General features: G+C 34.1%; 1 protein-coding gene across 1 annotated transcript in view; it reads left to right on the top strand.

Moving 5' to 3' along the window:
- LOC100022977 (zinc finger CCCH-type antiviral protein 1) overlaps positions 1-20,346 on the top strand; it is a 105,205-nt gene extending 84,859 nt beyond the window's left edge. Inside the window, exons 12-14 of the mRNA XM_056799754.1 lie at positions 10,648-10,778; positions 11,329-11,465; positions 15,125-20,346. Coding sequence (XP_056655732.1) covers positions 10,648-10,778; positions 11,329-11,465; positions 15,125-15,378 — 522 coding nt within the window. The 3' untranslated portion in view covers positions 15,379-20,346. The remainder of the gene's footprint in view (positions 1-10,647; positions 10,779-11,328; positions 11,466-15,124) is intronic.
- The last annotated feature ends 401 nt before the right edge of the window (positions 20,347-20,747 follow it).

Raw genomic sequence — 20,747 nt, 5'->3', positions numbered from 1 at the left:
GGTGGAGGCATGAATGAGAGATATTACAAATATAGAAAGGAGAAACACTGACAAGTGACTATTGAGGGGTAGTGGGGTAAAAGAGTCATGAGTTGAGATTGAATCCTAGCTTGTGACTCTTTAAGTGACTGGGAGAACGTTGACACCCTCAACAGTCATAAGAAAGGGAGATGGGGGAAAGATCATTTCATTTTCCATCTGTTGAGTTTAAGATGTCTGCCATACATCCATCTGAGATGTCCAGTATGCAGCTGATAATGCAAGACTGGAGGTCTGGAGAGAGGTGAGGGCTGGATATGTAGATCTGAGAATCCTCTGCAGAGCTAATAGTTGAATACCTACCATGGGATTAATGAGTTCAGTGAAATCGGAAAGAGAAAGAAGACTAGAACGTCCAGCATAGAGAACTAGAGGGCACCGTAGTTAGCAAGTATCATCTGGATGAAGGTCCAACAAAGGAAACTGAGAAGGTGGAGAGATGAATGGAATAAAAAGCCGACAGAGAAGAGAGTGCCAAGGAGAAAAGGGTGAGTGAGAGTGTCAAAGGCTGCAGAGAGGTCCAGAAGGATGAGGACTGAGAAAAAGCTCATTGGGGGGTTGGGGGGGGGTTAAGATCACTGGAAAAAAAGGGAGGGATAGAACATGAATCCCATAACCATGGGAAAAGACTTAAATAAACAAACAAAAAAGATCCCTGGAGAAAGGAAGGTCAGCTGAAGATGGCCGAAGTGTCACAGAGAGAGCTAAGGGAGGAGAAAAGGAAGTGGAGGCACCCTTCTAAGGAGTTTAGTGACAAAAGTGAGGAAAGATACAGCAAAATAGCATGGAGGGGCTAAGGGAGGGGTTTTTTAATTGGGAAAATGTTGGCATGTTCGTAGGCAGTAAAGAAGGAGCTCAATGAGTGGCGATGATAAATTAGTCTTTTGGAGGATACTGGATGGAATACATCATGTGAAAATGTAGAGGGGTTCACCTTTGCAATGAGAAGGAACATTTCTTATGAGATGGAGTAAAAATGGAGATGTTGATGAAAGGCTTCTGAGTGATATGAGATGAGGAGAAAAGGGAGCTCTTGGTGAATGGTCTCAATTTTATTTTTCTGGTGAAATAGGAGAGAGGATTCTCACTTAAGGTGAAGTTGGGAGTCGAGAGTAGAGGAAGAGGAATCAGTGGGAGATTTGAGGGGGATTTGAGTCTCCTGGAGATGACCGTTACAACCAAGTCTTTATAGTAGAAAATAAATAAGGATTGTATAAAACCCAGAACAAGATAGTTTGTTGAATCATGGTGGTAGAGGGGGAGCCTGAAAGGTTAGGCAAATGGAATTGATTGACTTGCTCAGGTCACCCTATTAGGAACTATCTGAGACCAGATATAAACCCAAGTCTTCCTGATTCCAGGGCTGGTTCCACCTAGTTACTCCATGAATTTGGTCTTATTACCTAATCTATGGAGAGCTAAAGCAGAAAAAGAAAACTACAGACCCATATTCCTTATGAACATTGGTAGGTTAACTAACAAAATGACTAAACAATATATTAGAAACATTATGTTATTGAGTTGAGTTAATTTAAGGACAGATCAACATGGTGAATACTATAAATATAATAAGTCATATTACTGTAATGATCACCGTTTATTGGGAGATGCTGAAAATCCTTTGACCATATCCCTATAATTTTTATTAATAACTTTAGAAAGCATAGGAATAAATGAATTTTTCATTATTATAATAAATTCTATTTATCCAAATTAAAAAGCATATATTATATATAATGAATAAAAAGGTGTTTCTAGTAGTATTAGTAATAAAGCAAGCCGCCCATTTACCACTAGGATTTTAAAAGCTAGTTCTATTGATAAGACAAGAAAGTGAAATCAAAAGAATAAGAAGAAAGGAGAAAACAATTATTTTTGTAGTTACAATTCACTTAGGAAACCCTAGGGAATAAAAAAAAAGTTAATTGAATTCATCTATAAATTTAGCAATTCCATGAAATAAAAGTTTTTCACATAATTATCATTCATATATTTAACTAGCAGAACCCATAAGGAAGAACTAGAAAGAGAAAATACCAAATTTTTAAAGAAGTTAAATGATATAGGAAAAAATAGTAAAGCTAGAATTAGAGAAATTTAATTTAAAAAAATAAAGTGAAAAAGAAATTATGGAGGTGGATAGGAATAGAAATGAATATACCTTTTTCTCTTTGGTGCATGGCATGTATATAAAAATCTACCATAGATTAAGACATAAAAATCTCACAACCAAATGCCAAAAAGCAGAAATATTAAATTCATACTTTTCATATAATGCAATAAAAATTACATTCAGTAAAGGGCCATGGAAAGATGAATTACAACTTAATAGGAAACTAATCCTAAAGAATGGGTGGGTCAAAGAAAAAATTATAGAAACAACCAAAAAGTTAATTAAAGAGAATAACAACAAGAAAGCACATCAAAATTTATGGGATGCAGTCAAAGCAGTATATAGAGGAAAATTTATACCACTAAATGCTTATATTAATGAAATAAAGAGTAGGATATGCAACTAAAAAACTAGTAAAAGTCCCCAATTAAACACCAAATTAAAAATCCTGAAAATCAAAGGAGAGTAACAAAATTGAAAGTAGGGAAACTATCAGTATAATTGACCATGCTAGTCACAAAGCCAATAAATCATATGATTATTTTAATAATTTTTTACAAATTTTTTTACAAAATATAGCACCCTTTTCTATGAAGAACACTAGAAAGCATAGGAATAAATATAACTTTCCTTAGAGTTATAAGTAGTATCCAAAAGTAAACATCTATAAAGGGGATAAGCTAGAAGTCTTCCTTTTTAATATCAGGCATGAAGTAAGGATTCCCATTATCCCCACTCTTATTCATTATTGAATTAGAAATGTTAACTAGAGCAATAAGAGAAGAAAAAGAAGTTAGATTAGGAAATGAGGAAACAAAACTATTACTCTTTACAGATGGTAGGATGGTATGATTAGAGAATCCTGGAGGACCAATTAAAATAATTTAAATAATTAATATCGTTAGGAAAGTTTACAGGTTATAAAATAAACATAAATCATCAGCATTTCTACTAATTGCAAACAAAGTTGAGTAGGAAATCTTAGAGAAATTCTATTTAAAATCATTGTAGACAAAATAAAAACTCAAGATTTTGTCTTTCAAGAAAAACCCAGGAATTATATGAACACAATTACAAAATTTTCATACAAATAAAATCAAATCTGATCGAGTAGGAAAATGTTTCTGGGTAGACCAAGCCAATAGTTAAAATTATAATCTTATCTATTCAGTGCCCTAATTATTTTATTAAACTGCCAAAAATTAATTTATAGAGCTAGAAAAAACAGTAACAAAATTTATCTAGAAAAACAAAGTCAAGAATATTTAGAGAATTAATGAAAAGAATGTGAAGGAAGGTGGCGCCATACCAGATCTCAAACTTTATTATTAAGTGGTAATCATCAAAACAATTTCATACGAGTTAAAAATAGATTGGTGGATCAGTGGAATAGATTAGATACTTACTATACAGTAGTAAATTATCATAGTAATTGAATGTTTGACAAACCCAAAGATTCAAGCTTTTGGGACAGGAACTCACTATTTGACAAAACATGCTGGGAAAATTAGAAAATAGTTTGGTATAATCTTAGGAATAGGTCAACATCTAACTGTATATGCATCAATATATAATGTGTATGCATATGTATAATCATGGTATATACCATATTACGGTCAAAATGGGTAAATACTAAGACATAAAGGGTGCTATCATAAGCAAATGAAGGTAGCCTAGAATTGTTTACTTGCTATATCGATGGATAAAGGAAGAATTTATGACCACACAAAATATAGAGAGCATTACAAGATATAAAATTGAATAATCTTAATTAAATTAAAGAGTTTTTGCATAAACAAGGCCAATGCATTAGATTGCCAATACAAGATTAGAAGGAAAGTGGAAAGGTGGGCGAAAAAAAATGTTTTACACTAAATATCTCTAATAAAGGCCTCCTTTAGAAAATATATAGAAGTGAGTCAAACTGTTAAGAATACAAGTCATTCCTCAATTTATAAATGGTCAAAGGATATGAACAGGCATTTTTGACCAGAAGAAATCAGTCATCTATGGTCACATAAAAAATGGTCTTAATTACTCATGGTTAAAGAAATGCAAATTAAAACAGCTCTGAGGAATCATGTCCCACCTATCAGATTAGCTACTATGTCAGAAAAGGAAAATGAGAAATATTGGAGGGGATGTGAGAAAATGGGACACCGAAGTACTGTTGGTGGAGTTGTTTACTGATCCAAATATTCTGAAAACAATTTGGAACTATACCCAAACGGCTATAAAACTTTGTATACTCTTACACAAATACTAGGTCTGTTTCCTAAGATAAAAAAAATTGTAAAAGGATCTATTTGTACAAAAATATTTATAATGGCTCTTCTTAGGTTGGCAGAGAACTGGAAACTGATGGGAATGGCTGATAAAGTTGTGGTATATGATTATGATGGAATACTATTGTGCTCTTAGAAATGACAAGCAGGATGATGTAAGAAAAACCTGAAAAGCCATGAACTGATGCAAAATTAATTGAGCAGAACCAGAATATTGAACATAGTAATGGCAGTACTGTATGTGAATGGCTTATCTATTCTTAGCAATGAGGTAATCCACGATAATTTCAAAGGGCTCATGATGAAAGAGGCTATTCACTCCCACAGGAAAAACTGATAGAGTCTGAATGTTAGACCAAAGTTGTCTTTTTTTTACTTTATTTTTTTTCACGGTTTTTTTTTGGTCTATTTTCTTTTACAACATGACTAACATGAAAATATATTTTGAATGATTGTACATTTTTAACCTACATCAAATTGCTCACCATCTCAGGGAGGGTGGAGGGGATGGAGGGAATGTGAGAATTTGGAACTCTTTTTTTTTTTAATGACTTAAAATTATTTTTACATTCAATTGGGGAAAAAATTTTTTAAAGCTATAAAACATTTGTTAGTGTACTAACAAGATGTACAAGATGTACAGAGAAACTATGTGAATGGGGATATTTTATTTCTTACAAAATTAGGTAGATGTAAATAACTGGAGGAACTAATTGCTCCTGGGGAGATCAAGACAATATCATTTAAATGACAATACCACCTAAATCAATGTTCTTATTTAGTGCTATTTTAACAAAACTACCTAAGGAATATTTTGTAGAGCCAGAAAAAATGATAACAAAATTCATATAGAAGAACAAAAGGTCGATAATTTAGTGGGAAGGGCTAACGAATTGCTAGTTAGGTATTATTACAATGACTTGTTACAGGTTAAATAAAAAGAGGCTGATCAGTGGTACAGATTACATACATAACATGCAGAAACAAACAGTAGCATAGCATGTCCAAACATCCCAGTTACTAAGGGAATGATTCAGTGTTTGACAAATATTGCTGGAAAACTAGACAGCAGACTGACAGAAATTAGGCTTAAACAAACATCTTGCTATATGCTATATGAGTTACACATAGATAACTATAGATAAAGAAGGAATTCATGACTAAACAAGTAATAGCATCCTACCAGGTAAACTGGACAATTTTGATTATATGAAATTTAAAAGTTTTTGCACATATAAAACAATGCATACTCTTTGATCCAGTAATAGCACTGCTAACTCTGTATCTCAAAGAGATTTAAAAAAAATGGGAAAGGACCTGCTTGTACAAGATTTGGAAACTAAAGGGATGTCCCTCAATTTGGGGATGGCTGAACAAATTGTGGTATACAATGGGGATGGAATACTATTGTGCTGTAAGGAATGATGAACTGGAGGATTTCAGAAAGACCTGGAAAGACCTACATGTACTGATGCAGAGTTAAATAAGCAGAACCAGGAAAACATTGTATACAGTAACAGCAATACTGTGGAATGATCAGTTGTTACAATCTTTGCTATTAATAGCAATACAATGATCCAGAACAATTCTGATGGACTTATGACAATGAATGCTATCCCCTCCAGAGAAAGAACTGTTGGAATAGGAATGCAAATGAAAGCATATCATTTATCACTTGTTTATTTGGGTATATATTTAAGGGGTTTGATTTTATAAGATTATTCACTTATAAAAATGAATAATATGGAAATAGGTTTTGCATGTAATACATGTATGATCCGGATTGAATTGTTTGCCAACTCTGGGAGGGAGGAGGAAGAAGGAAGGGAGACAGTTTGGATCACATAACTTCAAAAAACTTACATGGGAATTTGTTATTAAAATAAAAAACTTTTTCAAAAACAAGTTTTCACACAAAGAAATCTAATGTTCAAATGAGAAAACAAACCTAAGTGGGGGGAAAATCTTTGCAGCAATTTTTATAATGATTTCATATCCAAGATATATATTATATCTTGACAGATATAATATATCTAATATATATATTACAAGATAATATATATATAAGATATATATCTAATATATATTATAAGACTTATAAGCATTTCCCCAACAGATATTTGGTTTATAGATGTGAGCAGCACATTTTCAAAAGGAAAAATCCAGGCTATCAACTTGCAAAGATTCTCTAAATCACCAAAAATTAAGAGAAATGGAAATTAAAGCAATATTTAGGTTCCATCTCATATTCATCAGACTGGCAAAGATGATAAAAGAAGAAAGTCAACAAATATTGGAGAAATGATAGGTAAAAAAGTAATTTATCGTTCAATTGAGAGAGCTGTTCTTTGGACCAGCAATTCTAGAAAGCAATTTGAAACTATGGCCAAGAAGTTACTAAACCACATACCCTTCGAGCCCGTCATACTGCTATATTAAAGAAATCAGGGTGTATGGGGTGTGCAGGAAAGACTAGAAACTGCTATGAGGGCTCTTATCTACTTTTGGGGTCTGCCTGTCACCCAACTCTTTATCTGTAGCTTTGTCTGGAAGAACAAAAGGTCAGGAATATCAAAGGAATCAATTTTAAAAATGGGAAGGAAGATTGCCTAGCTGTACCAGACTTACTAAGGTCTGAAAGCCCTTTCTCTTATCCTATACATTATAAACATATACAGGTACAGAGCCACCAGTTGGGGAAATAATCACATTCATATTTCATTATCTAATTTTAATATTATTTATATTTCAGTATTTTATAAGTTCCCTTACATTATTTTATATAGAGAGTTTCCTTTGTGCCAGATACTGTGCTAATACTAACTCTAGGAGACAGGCACTATTATTATTCCCATTTTACAGACCAGAAACTGAGGCAAACAGGGCTTAAGTGATTTGCCCAGGGTTGCACAGCTGCTATCTGAGGCCAGATTTGAAATCAAGTCTTCCTGACTCCAGACTGAGTCCTATCTACTGTACCATCTAAATAGCTAATATTTGTTGTGAAATGTGTACCAATGGACAGCCTGTCACACTAGCATGCAAACTCCAGTTGCACAAAACTGCTTGGTTTGAGGTTGAGACCAGGAAATATTATACTCAAAAGTTAAGGAAATTTTAGCATCCAATTTTTTGAGGTTATTCACTCATGTCCTAGGGTAAGATCTAGAAATCATGACATTTTCACATTTTTGAGTAAGGAATAAACTAGAAATCTAGAATCTGGAAGTCAGGGAACAAGTATGGATAGATTAAGCAAATGAATCTCAAAAGCTAAGGCAACACGTGATTAGAAATTCAAAAGGTATGGGGCTGGTACTGGACATCAGCAAAGAGAAATGCCATGTGAATCTGACTTTAGAATGAGGAGTGCTTTTTATTTTCTTTCTCCCCCTTGGAGGTCTCAGCTGCCATTAGATATCATCTCTTTGGAAACGACTTCCAAACTTCTGCCTGGTGGTTTCCTCTAGAGACAGGGTCAATTCCACCTGTATGGGCAGAGCAATGTACAATAGCCAGGGCTTCAGATAGTTGGAGAGCAGAAAGAATCTCATTGGTGATTTTAGCATTCCCAACAGTTTGCCAGCTGATGTTAAAAATCCCCTTTGAAGCCAAAGTGTACCAACAGCATGACATATTCTGAAGGCATATTTCAAATCAGTGTAAATTGTTGCTTTCTGCTCTCTTGCCTTCTAAAAAGACAGGGAGAGCTTAAGAAAATCCCTTTAACAACAGTTTTTTAATAGAGAAGCTTTTCCACTCAGAAAATGTTATCAAAGAAGTGTTTTTAAACAAAACTGTTGCATCTGACCATTATTATTCCAGAGTCCTAGAAGTGTTACTTGTAGCAATAAAATAAAGCAAAAAGACATAAAAGAAATTAGAATTATTTAAGATGTTAAGATTTTTCTATTTGTAGAAGTATGATGTTTTATTTGAAGAATTAAGTAGCAAAACATTCATTGAAATTATAGAGAATTTCTATGAAATCACAGGATATAAGATAAATTTACAAAAATCAGAATTTTATATATAAAAAATACAAATCTGAAAAAAATGTGCCAAAGATTTTTTTTTAAAACACAAATTAATGATGACATAGGTTAAAAAGCAAGGAATTCTCCTATCCAGACATTATTACAATTTGAATAGTGGATTTAAATAATTAGGGAGATGTTCAGTGTTCATCATTAGGTTGAACAAGTAAATTGAAGTTGACAATACTTTACAAATTAACCTACTAACAGTCCTGTGCCTCTCAAAATACATGACATCCTTTAATGGAATAATGTTGAAAAAGCTCATATGAAAGAAGAGATCAGGAATATCAAAGGATATTACAAAAAAAAAAAAGAAAATCGAAGGAACTTGGGTTGCCAGACCTTCAATTACACTTTAAAGGGGTAATTTGAAAAATTAGATGGTACTAGATTTTTCAAATAAAAGTATAAATTCATAAAAGTTCAGTCACTAAAAAGATACTTTCCAGGGTTCGATTAAATCCACAGTAAATTGCAAATAGAATCTCTCTAAAGAATCCCAAGATTCTCTCTGCTAAAACCTATTATAAGTATGCAAAGTTAAATTAAAAAAAAAAAAGAAAAATACTTCAACGTGCTGAAAGAAATCACTTACCAAGGAATGACAGTCCAGATCACAGCAGACTTTTCAGGAAGGACAATAGACATTTAAAGAAACTGAAATACAACATATACAAGTAAGGTATAAGGACCACAAACCTACAATTGTCACCCACAATAATTCAGTATACTTTTTGGAAAGTGATATTTTAAAAAAAACTCAAGAGTCAGAAAAGATTACAGTGAGACATATGCTCTTCCTAGGCACGTTCCCTTTCAACTACAATAAAGTTTTTTAGACAAATAGACAATTTCCCCTGTTTGGGTCAGGATTACCACCAGCAAATAAAATGTAAGAACCCTTTGAATCATTTATTGACTGGATTATTACATGTTTAAGAAGAGTGTTTTAAGAAAGTAAGAGAGGAAAATCAAAAAGGAGAAAGAGAAGGGAAGAAAGGAATTCTAAGGTAAAATTCCTGATATGAACAAATAGGAAACTTGAATTAAGAATGCTACATAGCTATTAATATAAGACAAGAATTTTATTCGGAGCATTTTTTAAATTGTGTTTTGTAAGAAAAATAAGAAAAAGTAAACTATTCATCTTGAATTATGAAAGATGAATCTAGCACTTAAAATACTAAATGTAAACTGATCAAATTCTCCAATAAACCAAAAAACATGACAGAATTTAATAAAATTTATGTTCTAACAATGCACTATTAATAGGAAGTAAATTTAATCCAGAAATATTTAAAAAGATTAAAAACAAAACCACCTAAAATTTCTTTTAAAATAATTACTCATAATACATGTATAATACAGTGGAGTTGTTTGTCAGCTCCAGGAGGAAAGGAGGGAGGGAAAATTAATCATGTAACCATGGAAAAATATTCTCGGGGGCAGCTGGGTGGCTCAGTGGATTGAGAGCCATGCCTAGAAATGGGAGGTGGCCTCCCATACTTCCTAGCTGGGATGACTGTGGGCAAATCTCTTTTCCTCCATTGCCTAGCCCTTACCATTCTTCTACCTTACAACCAATACATAGTATGGATGGAAGGTCATGATTTAAAAATATATATATGTTTATTTAGAATACATATTTTAAATTTTATTTATAACATTTTAAAATTTAAATTTAATTTTTATTCTAATTTAATTGTATCCATATTTAAACATTTAAAAATATATATTCTAAAGAAATAAGTTTTTAAAAAATCATTACCTTTCTGTCTTAGAATCCATACTATATATATATAAAGTTCCAAGGCAGAAGAAGTGACTTGCCCGGAGTCACACAGCTAGGAAGTGCCTGAGGCCACATTTGAACCCAGGACTTCCCACCTCTAGGCCTGGTGCCACTCTAGATGCCCCCAAGTGCCTAAAATTGATCATGCTATGCCAAAATCATAACAGAGTGATACTATTGCTATTGGATAAAATATTATAAAGTAATAAAATAAATAAATGGGGGGTTGATATTTCTTTTCCTTTATTTTAGCTTATTTTTCTTCCCTTTAATATGTTTGAGGAATATATTAGAAGCCTCAGTTCCTTTAACTGTTGCTCCACTATCTTGCCAGAATGCTTTTCTAACCGGCTTTTTTTTCTTTTTTTTTTTTTTAAGTTGTTGGAGGTCAGCAGAATGTCCAATGAATATGTTGTCATCGACTTCCGCTTTAAATCGACTATGAAAAATTTTGAAATTCAGAAGATAATGAGGAACCAGAACCCATCGCTCTGGAATAAATTTCAGCGGTTTGTAGCCATGAGAAATGCTTGTCCGAATAATCAGTAGGGGGCGTAGGGCCTGAGTGAAGCCCTCTGCCGTAATTCTTCTCCCTTGATCCTCACCACCACTCTAGGTGTTGGGTGCCATTATTATTTCTGTTTTACAGATGGGGAACGTGACTGCAGGGCTTAACCCAGTGTCCTTGACCTCCTCCTGTCCTGACTTTCTAAGGCGGGTCTTTGCGCTCTCGTCTCTCTTGCGCCCCCTAGCGACTGAGGCGCTCTAGACAAACACCAGTTGGAGGCGTCCAAGAGGCGGATGTGCTTCGTAGCGCCAATTCCCTACAAATGGGTGTCTCTGGCCGTTTTTTCCCCCACTGTGCAAAATTCGTTTCCAATAAGTTTCTGTTTCTCGATTTGGTCTCTAAACTGAGTGTCTGCTGGTGAATTGATTAAAGAGAAGCTGAAGGCCCACAGAACAAAGTAGTATAAATATTAGAGGGGGGGCGGGGCATCTGGGTGGCTCAGTGCCTTTAGAGACCAGGCTTCCGGTTAAGTCTGGCCTTTATCCCATTAGGAAGAAGAAGATGATGCTGAGCAATGGAGAGGAAAAGATACTATTTCATGCGACGGACCAGACCAGGATAACTTCAATTTGCACTTTCAGTTTTGACTACAGTTACCAGTCACTTCATGAAGCAAAATATGGGAAAGGTTTGTATGATCTTGTGTAAATCATGGTAAAAATAATAGCTGATATTTGTCTAGCACATATATGTTGACAAAGTCCTTTATGTCACTTTTTCCCATAAGTGCTCTTATTCTTCCCATTTTTCAGATGAGAAATCAGCTGACTACCCTGACATGCTCTTTACTTTATAATCTTTGAATTTTCTGGGGCAAGGACTGTTCTAATGACCATTGTGTCAGAGAAAGGATCTGAAAACATATCTGAGAGTTAATGTGACTTGCCCAGGGTCACACAGCTAGTAAGAGTCTAAGACCCAATTTGAACTCAGGGAAGTGAGTCTTCCTGATCCCAGGCTATGCACTTTACCCACTGGACTACCTAATCCTTATATATACAAATTAAGTAAATATTTTTTATTATTTATTTTAGGTATTTTATTTTCATAAATATGAAATATAATATTTTGTTATTCTAAAAATGTTTACTCTTTTAAAGAGTTATTTTAATCTTTAATTTTTAAATTTTATATTTTAATTTTTTCAATTAAGAATTTTTTATTCATCTAGTCCTTCTACCTCTCATTGAATAGTTTTTTTTTTTAACCTGAAAAACAATGGCTCCTTTCTTCATCAAAACAATATGCTTCTCTTGTTCTCCCTGCCACAAATTTCTCTCCTCCATACAGTGGCTAACACAATTTCCCTTCATTGGAGATCCAACCATGTCCTTCCCCTTATCCAATAAGCTGCAAAATCTCCCAGTTGTTTTAATGATCCAATAGAAGTCCCCCTATTTAGCTTGGAAAGCTCTTCACGAACCTGCCATACATAACATGCCTTTCCAGCCTCTACTTTCTGAACTCTGGAATCCAGCAAAATTGGCCTTTTTTGTCCTTCCTTATTTACACCTCTCCCCTCCCTTCCTTTGTCCCAGATTGGCCTCTTGCCTAGAATGAATTCCCCACCTTTCCCCCACCAACAAGGGCTCATTCACCTTGTACAGGTATCTCTTCCACATGGCAACTTTCCCATTGCAGTTTCAATATAACATGGGTTGGCATGAGAAATGAAATGGAAATTTGGGGGAGTTTTGCAGAAGCCAAATAATATGACAAGATGAGCAGATGACAGAAAGAGTTTAGAAACTCAGAAATGTATAAAATGTACAAATGGCATTCTATAATATCAACATATTTTCTCTTTTAACACCATAGGTATACATAATTTCTTTTTAAAAACTTAAACTAAGTAAAAAGTTAAAGTTTTCAAAAAAAAGTTTTCAAAAAGAACATGAAAGCCATTAAATGACACACAAAGGCTAGAAATATAGATACCTTAAAAATTCCACAACTCATAAATGCATAAAATGTATTTTCTATTATATTCTTACCATGCTGTAGTTTCAGTATTATTCTCTTGAAATTTGTTTCATTAAAATTTTTTCATATTCATTTTTATATTTATTTATATTATATGTATATTATTTTATTTATACTGTTATGATCTTACCATGCTATATTTTCATTAATATCTCTTGAAATTTATTTCATTAAATTTTTTTCACATTATCTTGATATTTCATTGGTTTTTCATATTTTATATTTATTTATATTTATATTATTTTATGTTTATTTACATATATATACACTATTGTGCTCTTACCATGCTATATTTTCAGTGTTATTCTCTTGAAATTTATTTCTTTAAAATTTTTTTATATTCTCTTGAAATTTATTTCATTACATTTTTTCATATTTATTTAATATTAATTTAATTTAATATTTACCTATATATATATACTATTATGCTCTTACCATGCTGTATTTTTAGTATTATTCTCTTGAAACCTATTTCATTAAGTTTTTTATATTTATTTCTTATTTATTTATACTATATTTATATTATTTATTTTATCTTTATATATAATACTTTTATGCTCTCACCTTGCTGAATTTTCAGTATTAATCTCCTGAAATTTATTTCATTAATTTTTTATATTTATTTTTCATATAGTATTTTTATTAAAATTGACCTACATATAGCCTATGACCAAATTTAGCCCACATTTTATAATTAGGTACCGTAAACACTCCATAAAAGAAAAATAAAAAATTCAAATTTCTACTCTGGTAACAAAGAGAAGGTTAAAAAATTTTACGTGATTTTACTGAGTGCAGGGCCACTGTACTTCAAACCCCCATGATGTAGAAGGGATACCTGAATTTATTTTGTCTGTACTTACTTAAGTACATATTGTCTCATGATAAAATGTATGTTCCTTGAAGACAGGGACTATATCCCCAGTGCCTGGTATGATGCCTAGTAAAGAGTAGGCATTTAAAAAATGTTTACTCTTTGTTTAATTGATTGGTGATCACATAGATAAGAGTAGGGACTGGAACCCAGATCTCTAACCCCAACTCCCAGTTGAGAACTATTTATACCATTTTGTGTGTTAGTATAAATAAGCAAATCTTTTAAAATAGATTAAAATTTGATCCAGTGAGGGGGCAGCTGGGTAGCTCAGTGGATTGAGAGCCAGACCTAGAGACAGGAGGTCCTAGGTTCAAATCTGGCTTCAGACATTCCCAGCTGGGTGACCCTGGGCAAGTCAATTAACCCCCATTGCCTAGCCCTCACCACTCTTCTGTCTTAGAATCAATACACAGTATTGATTCCAAGATGGAAGGTAAGGGTTTAAAAAAAATAATTTGATACAGTGAAACTGACTTCCTTGTTGACCCTTCATTTCCCCATTCCAAGGATTTTCCTTGGCTATCCCCCATCCTCTCCCTTTCTATCTCCCAATCCTTGCTTCTCTAGCTCAGGTCCCAGCTAAAATTTACTTCTAAGAAACCTTCCATTAGTGCTAGTTATAGTCTTCCCTCTGTTCGTTATTTCCAATTATTCCTGTCTTTCATGGTTTATATGTAATTGTTTGCAATGTTATGTCTGCCATTTTACTGAGTTTTCTTTGATTCTTCCCCTCTGACCATCCAACACTTGACCTGTAATAGGATTCTATATGTAGGCTTTGATACTCGTATCTACTGAGCCTCCACCATGTCCCTATGGTAGACTCTTAAGAAATGCTTGTTGATGTAATACCCAGTGGAACTGTGCGTCGGCTTCAGGAGGGGAGGGGAGGGGAAAGGGGAGGAAGGAATAGAAAATTATTTTTGTAACCAGGGAATAATGTTCGAAATTGACCAAATTAAAAAAAAATTTTTTTAATTTAATATTTTTCAAAAAAAAGAAATGCTTGTTGCGGGGGGGCAGTTAGGTGGCTCTGTGGGTAGGTCAGGTCCTGACTGTGTGACCCTGGGCAAATCACTTAACCCCCATTGCCCAATCTTTCTTGCTCTTCTTTGGAACTAATACACAGTATTGATTCTAAGCTGAAAGATAAGAGTTTGAAAAAGGCTTATTGACTTGCTTTGCCTTGAGTATACTATTTTTAGTGAGACTCATATGTGTGGAAATGGTTCTTAAAATATGGATTAAATGAATTAAATTAAAACTTATTAAAATATCATTTGAACACCAATGGTAATAATGAATGTGATTCCAGGTCATGTGGAAAGTTCATGGACTGAATCCCCCAAGTTGCCATGTGTTCTTAGGTATGAAAACTGTCCTTTCCAAAATCTCCCTCATCCTTTCTTTCTTCTGGTCATTCCTAGGTATTTACTTTGCAAAAGAAGCCAGCTCTTCCCACAACAATCATAAAAGCAGTGCCAAAAAGAAGATTATGTTTGTCGCCCAAGTCTTGGTTGGAATAATGGCTGAAGGAAAAGAGACTCACCGTCCTCCGGAGCTTACCATTGTGGACAATATAAACAATCCCTCCATTTTTGTCATTTTTGATTCGCATCAGGTTTACCCAGAGTATGTCATTGAATACACCGATATTGATAAAGCCTGTAGCATTAGTTAGGAAGGAAAAGAATCATGATCATACTCCAGATAATGAACCGTTTCCGTTCTTTAGAACCAGGTTGTCCACGATAATGATGAAACTTTATTCCTGAGCCCAGTAGTCGGGTACTAAGTATCTGCTCCCCATCTTTGGTTAATATGATTTTCAGTCTGTTCAACAGCAACACCACGCCTATTGTTATGGTTCTCTCATAACCATTGTAGCACCATGTCCGTAATACACTGTATGGGGCTAATTTTTGCCTATGTTAAAGTAAATTTAAAATAATTTGGAAAATGTTGGAATAGCCATTGGGATATAGACATATAGTCTGACGTGTTTTATCTCCAAGGATGAGAATTCCAGCCTTAGAGCTGAGATCCCAGGTTTGAATTTTTGAAAATGATTTTTATTAAATGTACTGTTGCAAATGAATAGTTATGATAACTTCTATATACATGACACATTAAAGTGTAAACCTGTGAATCAGATAATAAAATTCAACGTGTTGGAAAGGGAGATAAATAATGAGGAAAAAATAATGGGAAATTTATTGGAAAAGATTGAAGCAAAAGGGTATTACTGAAAAGAAGACATTGGAGCCAAGCTTGGTAGTGAACTCTTATAATCCTAGCTATGGGGAGGCTTAGGATAGAGGATGGTTAAGTATTGGCACAGAGTTTGGCTTTAAAATGGTGAGCCCCTGAGAGCAGAGGGCAGGGATTTCTAAGTTGTTTATGGAGGAGTGAACCAGCCCAGGTCAGAATTGGAGATTCTGTGCTGATCTGTAATGGGGATTGGATTTACCAGTAGTTCCTGACCTTCAAATCTATAATAGTGATAGACTAAAAAGACTGAAAGGAAGAATTCAGTGAGGGCTGGGGATAAGAGGCAAATAGGTAAAAACAAAAGTCACCCATACGTGAATTTTCAAAAGGGAATTGGATTAGATGACTTTTAAACATCTAAACATCATCATTAGCCAAGCTTCAGAAATTATCCTTGAAAATTAAGAAATAAAAAATTTTTCAATTTTTTATTAGATAGCAATATAGTTATAATACTAAACCAGAGAAGGATAAAGCAAAGAAACAGAAGTTTAATGTCACTAATGAATATGGCTATAAAATTTTTAGATAAAATGCTAGCAAAAGTGAATAGAGCAATATCTAAAAAAATGCTCATTGTAATCAAATTGGATATATACTAGAGATCTAAAGATGGGTCCAAAATTAGGAAATTAGTTAGCATACTCATATCAAAAACTACTTTGGACAAAATGACTATATTAATAGACGTGATTTAAATCCAACCTCAGACCTCTGCTAGATGTGTGACCCAGGGAGAGTCACATAATCTCTTCAGTTTTAGCACCTATCTCTCCCAGGGTTGTTATGAGGATTAAATTAGATAATAGTTGAAAAACACTTAGCATAGTAGTTGGCACATAGTAAGTACTATATATAATTTTTAGTTATCATTAATGTTATTAAGATGCCTTTGAAAACATAAAATGGTTATTAATGTTTTAACCCCCCCAACAAAGCTTAAATATTAAAGACCTATTTTAATATTATTGATAGAGTCAGCATCCTATATTACCTACCATAACAAACTCAAAATTGTATGCATAGCTAGAGCTAGAGGAGAAAATTCTTTACCAAACAAGGGATAGAATTGATCACACACACACACACACACACACACACACACACACACACACACACACACACACACAAATAGATAATTCCTATTACATGAAACTTAAAAACTTTTTCATGAAATCAAAATCTATGCAGTTAGAATGAAAAATGAAAAGTATTCTCTGGGGAGAAAGAATATTTCCATCAAATGTCTCTGATAAGGCTCCAATACCCAAGATATATAGTACATTGCTGATACATTAGACAAAAAGCCAGTAAAATATTCAAAAGATTTGGAAACTGATCCAAAATACTCATAATAGGAGAACTACAGAAAAATAATTCTGAGGTGTCACCTTTACATCTAGGAAATTGGCAAAAAAAAAAAATGGGGATAATCTACGTTGAAGGGATGGGGGGGAAACAGAGACACCAATGTAATATTTGCTGAAGTTGTAAATTGGTCCAACCATTCTGGAAAGCAATTAGGAATAATACTAAATTTAAAAAATAAATAAATATCCATTGCTTTGACCCCAAAATCACTATTGGATAGCTTCCCAAAAGAAGTTTAAGATAAAAAGAAAGGCTCTGTATGCTCTAAAATAACTTTAGCATCACTCGATAGTAAATTTCCCAACATAGCTAAACAAATTGTGATGTATGAATGCAATATAATCAATGAACATCTATTAAGGGTCTCCTAAATACCAGGCAGAATCCTAGGCAACAGGAATAGAAACTACAAAGAATAAAATAGTCCTTATTCTCAGAATTGATGTCAATAAAATAAGTGCAAGATACTTAAATACTAGGTAGTTAAGGGAAGAGGGCTATTGGCTATGGAAATCAAGAAAAGCTTTGTGTAGAAAATGGTACTTGAACTGAATTTTGAAGGAAGATTGACAGTAGGAGACAGGTGAAGAGAAAATATATTTCAAGCCTGTTGAATGGCCAGTGCAAAGGAATAAAAAAGGAAATTAGGATCTCATGTGTGATGAACAGAAAGGATAGTTTATCCGGATTGCAGGGTGCTCGAAGGAGGGAATGTACAATGAGGCTAAAAACACAGTTTAGGGTCAGGTTATCAAGGTCTTAAAATACTAAAAACAAGAGTTTAAATTTTTTCCTAGAAACAATAGGGAACCACAAGAATTTTTTGTGTGTGCAAAGGGACTAATACGGTTAGAGCGATACTTGAAGAAAATCATTCTAGCAGTTCTGTGAAGGATGTTTTGCAGTAGGGAGAGATGAAGCAGGGGAGAATAATGAGGAAGTTGTTGAAATAATCTAGATAAAAGCTGATGAGGACCCGAGTTAAAGATAGTAGCTGGGTGTGTAGAAAAGAGGGTTCTAATGGGAGAAATGTTGTGGAGGTAGAAACAGCAAGATCTAAAAATGGTTATATGTGTAAAATGTAAGAGAGTGAAAAGTTGAGAAAAATTCCAAAGTTATAAATCTGCAAGACTAGAAAATATGGGAAGAGAGAAGTGTTTTGGGGGAAAGATAACGAGTTTTGTTTTGGACATGCTGAGTTGGAGACATCTCTGAAACATTCTGTGTGAGATACCCAATGGGTACTTGGGGATATGGGACTCATTGGGGTTGGGGGATGATTGGTGTGAGGAATCTAGAAGTCTATCATATCAGAGAGATTATAATTAAACCCACAGGCACTGATGAGATGACCAGGGGAGTGAGTGTGGAGAGAAATGAGATGAGGATCCACAGCTTTGGATTGGGGCTTGATATAGCAAAGGAGACTGAGAAGGAGCAGCCATATAGACAGGAGGAGAACCAATGTCACCAATTTTAAAAAGCAGCAACAGGGAGGAAAAGGTGTCAACAGCTGAAAGAGGAGGTTCGCGAAAAGAACACCAGATTTGTCCATTAAGAATTTGCTGATAATTTGTAGAAAACAGTTACAGCTGAGTGAAAAGGTTTGCTTTTTGTTTTGTTTTGTTTTTTGCTAAATTGCAAAGAATTAAGGAATGATTAGAAAGAGGACATGGATGCAAACATATAGGAGTTTGGGAAGAGGATGAGAACTTGAGGGGATTTGGAGTCTAGTAAAGGTTTAAAGATGGGGAGATGGACATGTTTAAGGAACCAGTAGATAGGGCTGGGGGTGGTGATTGAGCTTTCAGATTAATAGACAAGATTAGTGAAATATTCGTGCCTTGTAAGAAATGACAAATATGAAGAATTCAGAGAAGTAAGAGAAGTTTTATTTGAAAAGTGAGCAAGGAAAACACATACAGAGTGACTGCAGTGATGTAAATTGGAAGACGCTGAATAGTGTGTAATTATAATGATCAAGCTTAGCTCTGTAGAAGGATTAATAAAATGTGCCTCCAGCCTCCCTTTGCAGAAGGGAGGGAGTAAGGATGTAGAGTATTATACATCCTCTCAGATACAGTAAATATGTTTAGTATTTTTGCTGAAATGCTTATTTTCCTCATTCGTTGAAAAAAATCCTTGTTATAAGAGGGAAGGATATATTTAAAAATTAAGGTGATATAAAATAAAAAAACATCAGTAAAAAAAGATTTAAAGAAAGAAATTCTAAAAACTTATTCTGTCATGGTGCTGTACAACAATAATAACAATACTTGGATTTAAAGTTTGCAAAGTTCATTATATATGGAATCACATTTGAGTCTCACAACAACTAGTAGGTACTAGAGATATTTTACAGATAAACTAAGGCTGAGAGGACCCACGTCCACTCGTCCAAGGTCACACTACAAATAAATGCCAAAGGCAGGCTACAAACTTGTTCTATGAGTCAGCTCACCTGATCCCTGGTCTAGCCATCAGCTGTGGTGTGCTGCCTCTCTGCCTAGAGTAGGTGATGGTCATTTAAAATAACACCCAGCACGTTTGTTGTAGCAAAGAACTAAAAACAAAGCAGGCACTCATCCGTCAGGGAATGGCTTGACAAATTGTAATGCATGAATACATGAATGTAATGAATGAAGCATTATTGTGCCCTTAAGAAATGAAGAGTGGAAAGACTTCAGACAAGCCTGGGAAGACACATCAACGGATACAGAGTTACTTAAGAAGAATCAGAGAAACATATACAGAAGGGTTATAACAATGTAATAGAAAGAATAAAAAAGGGAAAACTCCAGGGAAGAGTTGAGAAAATTCACCTTCCTTTCCTCTGCTGAGACTGAAAATTTTTACTCAACTGACTTTTTTCTCTTCCTTTTGTAAACTTTGTCTTATAAAAATTGGGTCATTTCAGGTACAGGAGGAGGAGGGAGGAAGAACATACTCAGAAAGTAAGGTGATATAAGAACAAAAGATTCCAATAAAAATAAAAAATTTAAATGTCCCTTTGTCTCATTATGTTAAAAATCGACCTTAGGACCAAAATACAGAAATGACAATTATATTGCTATATTGGGGGCAGCTAGGTGTTATAGTGGATAGAGCACCAGGTCTAGTGTGGAAGATTTGGGTTTAAATCTGACCTCAGACACTCTCTTTGTGTCCCTGGGTGAGTCATTTAACCTTTGTTTGCCTAAGTTTCCATATCTGTAATGCAAGGATAATAATAGTACCTACTTCCCTGTGTTGTTATGAGAAACAAATGAGATAATTAGCTCTTGTCACAATGTCTAGCACTTTGCAAGTGTTATAATATTTCTACAACTAAAATGAGTTAGAAGAGTATCAGTTATGGAAGAAGAAATGATGGGAAAAAATTAAACAAAAGAAGAAATGATGGGTTAA

This window comes from Monodelphis domestica, chromosome 5 (assembly GCF_027887165.1).
Source record: "Monodelphis domestica isolate mMonDom1 chromosome 5, mMonDom1.pri, whole genome shotgun sequence".
NCBI lineage: Eukaryota > Metazoa > Chordata > Mammalia > Didelphimorphia > Didelphidae > Monodelphis > Monodelphis domestica.
This window is presented reverse-complemented; position numbering and strand designations above follow the sequence as displayed.